The 10,729-nt window shown below is 38.9% G+C and overlaps 1 protein-coding gene across 3 annotated transcripts; it reads right to left on the bottom strand.

Moving 5' to 3' along the window:
• Positions 1-108: 108 nt before the first annotated feature.
• Positions 109-10,277, bottom strand: LOC145491216 (testis-expressed protein 2-like). Of its 3 annotated transcripts, none has more exons than XM_081470368.1 (5): positions 8,055-10,277; positions 3,752-5,364; positions 3,238-3,358; positions 2,728-2,829; positions 116-1,243 (listed from the first exon to the last, which is right to left on the bottom strand). In XM_081470368.1, exons 1-4 carry the CDS (start codon positions 9,300-9,302, stop codon positions 2,746-2,748), a joined length of 3,066 nt encoding a protein of 1,021 aa, XP_081326494.1. In that variant the 5' UTR covers positions 9,303-10,277; the 3' UTR covers positions 116-1,243; positions 2,728-2,745. The 3 variants fall into 3 exon arrangements, with proteins under 3 accessions (XP_081326493.1, XP_081326494.1, XP_081326495.1); XM_081470369.1 differs by having other exon boundaries at positions 2,750-2,829; XM_081470367.1 differs by having other exon boundaries at positions 109-2,829.
• Between the last annotated feature and the right edge of the window lie 452 nt (positions 10,278-10,729).

Genomic DNA, 10,729 nt, shown 5'->3' with positions numbered 1-10,729 from the left:
GTACATTCTAAGTTCTGTGGGAACGGCATAACCAGTTCACCATGAACTCGAACTAACCAATTCTAGCAATTCCTTGAACATTTCACAAAAGGTTCCAATGTGTCGCAAATATTATTAAATATCAAATGTTATTATTACTGAAAGAATAGCCGAGACCGTCTTTCTCGCATCGTCATTTTGAGCAACTTTGCGTCGATTTCCTGCAACTTGGGGCATATTTTCCTGTCCCAGGGACTCTAAACTAACTCGTGATGATCTTGGTTTTCAGTGAAATGGACAGAGGAAAAATAATTCAACGCTCGGTTTCGAGCTTCTAGGCTGAAATATAGCCCCACTTCATTGTAAGACTGAAAGAATAGCCGAGACCGCCGTACGTGCATCGTGATTTTGACCTACTTTGGCTCGATTTCCCCTAACGCGGGGGATATTTCCCAGTCCCAGGGACTCTAAACTAACTCGTGATGGCCTTGGTTTTCAGTGAAATGGACAGAGGAAAAATAATTCAACGCTCGGTTTCGAGCTTCTAGGCCGAAATATAGCCCCACTTCATTTTAAGACTGAAAAAGTAGCCAAGACCGCCTTACGCGCATCGTGATTTTGCCCAACTTTGGGTTGATTTTCCGGCACTTTGGGGATATTTTTCAGTCACACCAGTCAGAAAACACAGCTGTCAAGAACCAAGTTTAGTTTTTGTTTTATTTAATACATCAATGTCTTTAAAATTACTCTACATATTACAACATTTTAAATTAATGTTGCTTAAGAATACACTCTCTATAGAACAAAATATTAATTTATTTGTTAACTCTCTATATAGTTTTTTCTTTCAAATTATTGTGGCATAAAACAAAAATTAAGGAGAATTACTTTGTACATCTGATGGACAGAATAGGATAGTTATTGTGAGACTGTTTCCGCCAGTTTTCAAGATTTAAAGAAAAGAAAAGAAAAGAAAGGCTGCCGCCAGTGGTTTCAATTTGAATCTTTGCCAGGAAGACTTGTATGTTACCATGACAATAGCCCGCATAAAGAAGTCTCTTTTGCTATTTTCATGTGAAGCAAAGGATGTAGGAGCTAACTGTAACCAAGAACATGAAAATAAGTAAAAATAATCCAGTATTCTACTTCTAGTTCAATAAACACCCTTTTAAGTCTTCTTAAATAAAACCGTTAACAAAACAAAACAACAAATGCAGCCATTGTTGACTGACTGTACTGGCTTAAGAAGAGGCCTCTGACATTTCTAAAATAAACAACAATAATAATAATTATTATTTTAAACACATAGCACAATCTATATATTAATAACTGTACAGTAATATGAATTTTAGAATTTTTGTATAATTATAAATTGGGTGGAAGGTATCAAAAATTGTTTCTTCGGAATAAACAAATTCCAGATAGGAGTAATTTGTTTCATGTGTTTTATAAAATGAGCTACATTTTGGCCAAAGTATGACAAAAAACCCCAAACTTAATTTGCTCTGCTTAACAATGACCTACAATTTAGTTATTGCCTATGGATTGTCACTGGGTTAGGTCTAGAGGTTACTAGCATTGGTGACCCATAAATAAAGGGGTGCATGGAAAAAACCCTACTGACTCTTGATCTCATGTCAAATACTCCTTTTCTGTGCAAGGAGGTGGTAGGAGAATCTTGCAGTCCATCAGAGGTCACTTAGAGTCTTTTTCCATACACTGCTTCAAATAATGAAGGCCAAAACCTCGAGCCTAATGTTAAGCGAACGAAATGCACACTCTTAGCAACTAATTATCATAATATTATTAATATTATTAACGTTATCATTAACATGCCTGTTTTGTTCTGCATTACTTATAATCAGGTATCTTAAAGAGATGGGTAGCTCAGGATCAATATCTCTTTTATTCAATATTCAATGTCAAGGTGACAGTTTGGTTTACCACAAGTCATAAACAAAATTCATCACACTCATCACACGAGTGGTTTATAGGTGTCAGTTGCACCTGATCATATGAGTCATATCTGCAAAAACATGAATTGCATGATCAAGCAACACAATCTGCCTTTATGTTAACCACTCAGGTTATTCTTGTGAAGTTTTTCTGTCCTAACACGTTATTTTTTGGATCCTTCAGTTACAATGTACTTATAATTGGTACTTTTCATTCACTGTCAAGTAAAGTACCTAAATGTCATAGTTTAAGTTTATTGATTCTTTGCTGAAAACAAATGTATGAAGAAAATTCATATTAATATCTACGAATTACTTCTAAGGCAATGCTTTCTCTGCTCCAAAAAAGAAGCAAAAAATAAATATAACATTTTTGAAATAGCAATGGCTTGACATTTATGATTCATAATACTGTTGAACAACTTGTATTCACTTTTTGAATAATCCATGAAATAATTTTTGGGGGGTAAATTTAAACTTACTCACTTCATACCAAATGAAATTGAAAACACACCATAATATTCCTGTTGTGGACATTATACACTGTTACAGCCTGAAAGAACACATTCCTAATGAAGGCATGCCTGCAAATTTATGAGCTATCCTAGATATATGGTCATTAAATCTTGATAAAGACTCAGATTGATTGATCTACATCCTCATTGTAAGTCTACAGTTTTTACTGAAATGTCTCAATTTATGAACAATTTAACACTTTTTTCATACGTTAATTGATCTGACAAGCTATAGTAAGCTATTCTACACTTCATTATGAAATATTCTCTGCATGTACACATATGCTTTCATCTGATCACCATTCCGGGAATTGTTCTTCAAGTCCTGAATTCATGAGTCTGATGGGGAGATCTTCCATGTTTGGTAAGACAAACATGTTCTGAAATCAAATATTAGTATTGATATTAAAAAGCAAGACATGTAAGACTAATTTGCTACTGAAAACTGGGTCTTGGTGGTCTCAACTAGCAACCTACAACCTGGGAAAACTGGAGGAAACTTGAGAATTTGGGAGGTTTCATCAGAGATTCACAAATACCAAACAGAAAACAAAACAAGCACAAGCCTATACTTGTGGGAAAAACAGCAGCAGCAGCAGCAACAGTAGCACACAAATTCTTGTTATATTGATCTCACAAACACCAGACGTGGTGCTTTATCCAGTAAGGTGGACTTGGAGTGAGCAAGGCCATTTACTAGGATCATATGCCGAGGTTTCAACCTGCTTTATTTCAGAGTTGAAATTGTAACAACTACATTAACATGCAGTTTTGGAAACTTGACTCACCCTGAATTCTTGTTTAAGCTTTTTCTCAATCCATTCTGTGACGTGAGTAAGTTTGACCTGACGATCACCGAGCTTTGGTCTTGCTGACACAAACAGCAATGGAGTTCCTCGAAAACCATACCTGCACAACAAAGATATACAATAGCGTTTTTCATAAAAGATGATAACCAAAATATTTGTGTAATTTTGCATTTTTAAATGGTTGTATCTCAGTCAAAACTAGCCTGATAACACTAAACTTGAAGAGTTTGTGGATCTTGGTGTGCTCTTTCTGACTATGTGGATCAATAGTTGCTAATCCCATAATTTACAGACTCATACCTAGTCCTTTTCAGCTTGAAATCAGGCAATGACAATTTATAACAAATTACTATTTAAAAGTTAGCGACAAAGATAAATGATCACCAGGTAGAAAAACAGTAATAAATCAGGACCATATATTCTCTCAAGAAGAAAGGTAGTGAATGTTGCAGATTGGAGATTGTTCAATATAGATCAACTAACAGTCACCTACCAGAGTCTGTTTGTAGGAGGTGGAGGAATGTTCAATGCAAGAGTTCCTTGGACTTTTTGAACCTCCACCGACAAAATGATAGGAATATTAGAAAACCTCTCAGCTGCCCGTTTGACTATGCCAGTCTCAGCTGCCTTCTTTACCCACTTGGATTTGGCCAGCCGTTCAATCACACTAAAGATCTTACGCTTTGCTCCATGTCTAGCTGAAAAACCTAAATGTTTTTTTGCTGGAGTACAAGGGGCACTGTCTGATGTCTTGTCACTAGGGCCAGTTGGTAAGCTTTTATCAGATGTTTCTTCTCCTGAGCTCTGCTTTTGAGAAGACAGTGTCCTTCTTTTTAGTTGGGTGTTCCTATCCAAAATGCCATTTCCTACTTCTGAGTCAGATAGATTGCCAGAAGGCAATGTGTCCTTGCTTTCTAGAAAGTCCTCGTCACCCTCAAAGCTGCTCAATGTGAAATAGTCAGAGCTTTCACTCTGCGGTCCATCATCAGGCTTATCTGGCACTTTAAGAGGTGTATGAATAGCTTTAATTGTGAATTCTTCAAGGTCAGACTCAGGCGATTCAAAGTCTGAGTCACTATCTGGTGGACTTTCTGACTCAGAATCATTTTCTGGATCCTCTGGGTCAAAACTTTCATTGTCAATCATTTCATATTTTCGTGACAATGCTGCCATTTCCAGTTCTGCGGAAACTTCTCCATGTTCACTGTTTCCAAGACTTAGGAAGTAGCTCAAATAGCCCTCAATGTTCAAATGGCCCTCAAATGTAAGAATCAAGCCACCGCCATAGGTCACTTCCAAATCAACCCAAGTGCCCCGCTCGTCAACCACAGGAGGAAAAGTCTTTGTTATAACTGGGAGACTTTGACCAAGATTGAGATCAGAAATAGTGATATCCCGAATAAAAGAGGGCTTTTTCATCTTGGCAAGTTTGTTTTCAAAGCGTTCCTTGACTTTGTTGGTCCAGTACTTATCTTGCCACACATCCCAAAATGCTCTTCCAAATATAACATTCACCCAGGCAATTTCACTCTGCTGTGAAGCATTAGGTTCAGGCACAAGTCTGGCCATGTAATGTGGATATGAGCAAGACGTTTGGATGGTTTCCTGTGAAGAAGTGTTCTCAGAATTGTCATTCAGAAGTCTGCACAGGTGATTGAACCATTCTTCTTTCTCTCTGCCAGTCCTCGGAAACAAGTAAAGAACACCAACATCTTCAAATGAATCCTGCTGTTTGACCTTGCACACGTTGTCTGCGTCATCTTCTTCATCTGTACTTCTGGTTTTGTAAGTGATGTCTTCAGTAACTGCATTTGGCTTTTCAAGAACAAGGCAGATCGGAAACTTTCGACTCCACACTTTCTTCATTGTCATAGTCGAAGGTAAAAGTGAAACTTTACTTCCAGCTATGTCGTAGTGTTCATGTCTTGCAAAAAGTACCTTTGCACCCTCATCAATTGACCTGAGATCAAACTTTTTGCCCGCACTATCAACATTGGGATATGACAGAGTTAATTTTGTTCCCTTCACTGAGGCATATATTGGAACAGTCTCGTGGCTAAAGTCAAACTTGTCTGCGACATAATCAAATGACTTAAACATCCAGCCCTGAAGAGAAAAGCAGAGTAAAACATTAAAGATGATTCGAGCAAATCTTACTAAATGGTTATGAAACACTGTGTAAGTAGGTTAGTATTCACAAGCCTTGTTGCCCATAACTGTTTTTGTTTTCACTGGCTTCTCATCTGTAGCATGAAGCAACTGATGTTAGTCCATTACAGCTTAGTTTCAAGCATTTTGTCAACTCATCCTAACAATTTGTTGATACCCAGGTTTGGTTGTTTAAACAACAAGTGTTGCTTAAAGATCTCATTACCTTGTTGTGCCACGATTTGACGATTACACTATTCAAAAGTCTTTTCATATTGTGAACCTGACGTCGAAAATGTCAACAGATACTAATGATGTCACCTTTTGAATTTGACATACATTTGACATCAAAATAAAAAATAATACCCAAATAAAACACATCTGATTTGAAGACCACAGTTAGGAAAATTTCGTAAGTACATCATGTATCTGAGTTTAAGTATTGTAGCAATCTAGCTGTGTTTTGGTAAACATTCACTGCATATTTTTGGCTGATGGGTGTCTCAGGGAGGGACCCCGGGTGGGTGTCAAAGTGGAGAGTGGAATGTGGCTTAGATTTACAGAGTTCTCCATAAGCTCCGGTGACCGGCGAAATTTGCTGTCTAGTCGTCCTTGGCGTGCCAGCTACTTATAGTAAATAAATTATGAAAAAATTGTATTTGTAACAATGTGAGCCTATCCGTCAATAAAATTAAGCATAAAAACAATATGTCTAATATTCTCAACAAATACATAGCAACTCTTATAGCTGTAAGATAAAAGAAATCTGAAATCATTTGGGCCATGAGAATTGCCACCAAAAATGTGACGTGGGCACTGAGCTGTGACAGCAGCACTGAAATATTTGACAGCCGGGATTAAGTTAAAGCTCAGTTTTTCCTCTGAACATGAAGTGCAAAACCCAACAATTGCTACTAAGTACCAGGGATAAATTGAAAAGAAAATAGAGATGGCACAAACGAAGGTCATAAGTTGTTTTCTTTCAAAAATATTATTAAAATTAGTTCTTTTATCTCCAGTGAATGTAAGCGTAATTTAATTAGTTCTTTAAACACAATGACATGCAACCCAGTGCTTGGCTCGCACATGGAGGATTTTCAAGAACAAATAACTACAAAGATTTCTTTCAACAAAAGAAACAAACTTTACAAGATCTTACACAATCTTTAAACTCAGCAGCTGTAAGATGTTTGTGTAAATATTGGAAGTGAGATATAAAACTGGCGAACTTATCGAGCAGGGAAGTATGAATAAATACATGCACTATTTCAAGGCTTCATTATAAAGCGAAACATTTGCAAAATATGTAAAGTTTAAGTTTGATTGTATTAATTTTATCACTTTTGAAATCATGAACGAAAAACCCAAACTATCGCAAAGGTTCAAAACGGTGATGATGGTCCGCACGCTTAATCAGAAAAAATTCTGAGCTTAAATCCGCAGGAAACTTCACCAAGTATTACAGGCTTGCACTTGCAATGGTTACCAATCACAAGCTTCATCACGTTCAATGAATTCCACCCCTAGCACTGTGTTTAAAGCCATTCAAAACTTGTCTTTTAACAAAATAAATGTCAAACCTCAATCTAGTACCTTCAATGCCAGCAAAACTCTTTTCTCATTTTTACATGCATGATTGACCACAAAATGAGAACATTTTTGATATTTTTTTCAAATTTCATACGGATGACGATGACTAACCTGTTCAACTATCACAATACATATCTATGTTTTTCTCTCGGTGAAATTGCTTTTCTTTAACAAAAGAACAAAACCATGATTGCTTAAAATACACTGAAATGCACTTTTTAGAACCCCAATTTCAAAATTTTCCCGGGGAGGCTCCCGGACCCCCCAATAACAGGTTGCTGTCATCCCCCCTTCCACATGGCTCCGATAAAACCACTCCAAATCTTTTTATCGGCATTGTCTGCCGCTTACTCAAAGTTATTCTCCCTCTACTTCAAATTTTCAGGTGAACCCTGGATTTATCCAGCCATTAGTGGGGAGAATGGTTGTGTGACAAACCAAATAATGGAACAAGGCAGACTATCCCCTTGCCAAAATACTGGTGACTTGGACAGTAAGAAAGTGCTGACACAAAAAATAAATGAATGAGAAACTTAAATATTTTTCATACAAGCAATACATGTGCTTTAGTTATGCGCAAGATGCAAGGAAGCATCTGGCCTACAATGCAAATGTCATTTGTGAGAATGATGCAATTTCTTTTGAAAAAGAGCAGTCAGACTATTTTTAAAAAAACAAAAAAGAAGTTACACTTTAAGTGCCCGCTTTTGAGTTTCATCAAGCTTCTTGTCCATTGTAATTGGATCCACTCCAATCCAAATTTCAACTTAGCTGATAAAAATCAATAAAGGGACTCATTAAAAATTGAAAACATGAAGATTAGCAAATGTTATTCTACTCAAGAATGAAAGCGTTTCTGTCTGTCACAGACTCTACGGGTGACTGTGCAATCGATGTTTTAAAATGCTCTGCATCACTGGAAAGTTGTCACATTGTTACATTTTAATTGATTGCTAAACTTCAAGAATCATTTGGCTGGTGATAAATGACAGAATTTTGTTTTCATTATTTGATGTCACGAAAACATTTTTTTTATAATTCACAAGTTGTATACTTGCCTCTAGCACGTTTCTTTTCACAAGCAATCCTGGATCGACATATTTGTACTCTGGCCTAGGTGTTCTCGCTAGTCTCCCTTCGTATTCCAACAATTCTTTTTCATATCGTTCCGCTAGAGTATCCTCTGGACAAAACAGCCACAGAAACGCACATCCTCCTAAATACGCCAACAAACTTCCAAGGACTAAACCAGAGATGAACGGCGGAGAACTTGTTATGAAGTAGATGTACACAAGCAAAGAGCAAAAGCAGAAATTTGCGAACTGAGGCGATTTGTCTAGAATGGGGCGTGATAAGAGTCTCGCTCCCGACTCTCTGCTTGCCTCATTATAGTGGTCAAAATTGAATAACAAGTCTGGAGAAGGGATTTCAGAAACTATGTCCGCGTTGCTTTCGATTTCCTCAGTATCTGAAATTTTCTCTTCGGTCTCACCATGTACTTCGTCTTTCGCTATGCTGGCTAAAAGAGATGATAAGGAAATTCCAGCTGAGGATTTAGGTTTCTCCTGATCACCTGCACTTTCAACCTGGCGATCACGATTCAAAATGCGAAATGGTGAAGGTGACCTGGACCTTTGATGGTGCGCTTTCAACTTACTCTCCGAACCATCGTCAGCATGGCTCTTGCAAGGACGCGAACCAGCATCGCTTTCCTCCTTCTCGGAAAGCGAAAGACCTTCTTTTGAAGAGTCAACTTTCCCTTCGTTCCCCTGCTCGCGCTCCCTTTCTCGACCACGCAGAAACTTCATGATCACCGAATCGGAGTCTTCATTTCGCGAATAACTCGGCCAAGTGCTCTGTTTTGTAACTGCCGATCGCCTGTCTGGCGTTTCCCTCAGTTCCTGAGTAGAATGACTTTTGCTTGCAAGATTTAAGCCTGTCCCAGAAGAGTTCTGTTTCGTATTCGAAGTTCCTTCAGCATATTTATATTTTTCCGGTTGAGAAGTGTTCGCGCTTCCAACTTGCTCACACACTCGCTTCGTCACATTAAAAAAACCATCTTCTCCATCTTCTCCCCCGATTTCTTGACGTAGTTCATTGGGATCGGGAACCTTACTATTTTCTTTACGTACTATAGAAATTTCTTCGTCGGAATCTGACTCCTTGTTGCTTGAACTGTAGCGAATAGAGATGGAAGAAAATGGATTTCGGAGAGATTTCTCAGGAGCTACTCCGGTTGGCTGGCCACTTCTCGCGGTCGATGATCGCGGTAAGGGTGGTCGGGGAGGCGGCTTTTTTGCGCTCATTGCTGTTCCCTGCTTCGTAGCACATTTGTGCGTTGACTAATTGAATCTTTACCGACCATGAGCAGATAAACATCTATCGCAAAAGCGACAATTTCCTCAGCGAGATGGCTTGACTTTCACATCAGAGAAACGAATACGAATTGCAGAAAGCAGGCAGTCAGCGGCAAAACATTCGTTCCCAGACCATCGAATTGCTCTACTCCTACCCTCCAGCCTCCACCCCACCCCCCCCATATATCCCGCCTACTACGAACTACAAGAGGCCGAGCCAGGGGGACAGATCAGAGAGTCTTATTTGACCGTAATGTCAACTTAAATTCGCCGTGAAATATTGCAACTATTTTTCTTTGATTCAAACGGAAAATATTATCTACCATGTGATATGCTCCTGTATGTACATTGCATTGTATGTCCTCTCAAGGGTCATGGGCTCCTCGTCCAGTGAAATTCTATCTGTGAGACGAACGAAATACGGTCACCGGTCACACATCGTCCCGCCCGAAGTAGGCACGAAGGATCTACGAAATGCCGACTGCCCTGGTGACCACAGGTGATACGTGATACCTACATGTGGGTTTTGTCTTGGGAATAGAATTTCAACAGCTGGACCACATGTGTAACAAGATCACCACTTTGCTTGGACGTACAAGAGGATCGATCTGCGCTCAGTCCTGTCATCGTGCGGGTGCAAAGGACATTTTACGAGGGGTGTCTGGAAAACCCGAATAGCGAATAGCGAATAGTCCCGAATGTGCTAATAGTCTCGAATACTGCGAATAGCAGCGAACAGTCGCGAAAAGTGGCGAATAGTGACGAATAGTCGTCAATAGTCACCGGTTTAGATCTGATATCCTGCGTTAATTAATTATCCAAATAAGCAACAGAATGTCAGTGAATTTATTACCTTTTCTTCTCCGGACTCAGGCTAGGGCTGTCCATCGCCGACATTAAGAAAACAGAAAACACAGGGATAACCTAATACAGACGTATTTACGCTTTTGCAGTGGTTAAAACCTGTTAAAACAGAAGAAATTACGTTTAGAACGCGGGGGGGGGGGGGGAGGGGCCCTGCCATATATGGGCTATATAGGTATGTGCCGCCGTGAAGGGTATGGTTTTCAAGCAGTTTACTCTAGGATAGGGTATATAAATCAGAGCGTTTGGGTCTAGAATAGGGTATCATTTTTCACAAAACTGACTGCTTGATTGAAAATTTTATCTTGGGTAAGGAAACCAGGAATTACCACCCAAAAATGTAAAAAAATCAAATCGGCAAGTTTAAATTTACGCAAATCAGCCTCAACAGTGTCGATAGATGGGGGGATTTGGGGAGTTTACTCTAGTATAGGTTAGCAAAATTCAGCTGAACTAGCTCTGGTATAGGCTAAGGGTTCCAGGGTCCCAGCGGCACATCCCCACCCAGAAAT

This window comes from Orbicella franksi, chromosome 6, assembly GCF_964199315.1.
Source record: "Orbicella franksi chromosome 6, jaOrbFran1.1, whole genome shotgun sequence".
NCBI lineage: Eukaryota > Metazoa > Cnidaria > Anthozoa > Scleractinia > Merulinidae > Orbicella > Orbicella franksi.
The sequence above is the reverse complement of the archived record's forward strand: the minus strand, read 5'-3'. Positions and strand labels throughout refer to the sequence as shown.

Excerpts from the sequence above, each read along its gene's own strand:
- LOC145491216 (XM_081470367.1), bottom strand. The coding sequence starts at position 9,302 with ATGAGCGCAAAAAAGCCGCCTCCCCGACCACCCTTACCGCGATCATCG. Across the intron at positions 5,365-8,054 it reads TGAAAAGAAACGTGCTAGAG|GGCTGGATGTTTAAGTCATT; the intron begins GCAAGTATACAA and ends TTTTCTCTTCAG. Across the intron at positions 3,359-3,751 it reads CCTCCTACAAACAGACTCTG|GTATGGTTTTCGAGGAACTC; the intron begins GTAGGTGACTGT and ends TTTGTTGTGCAG.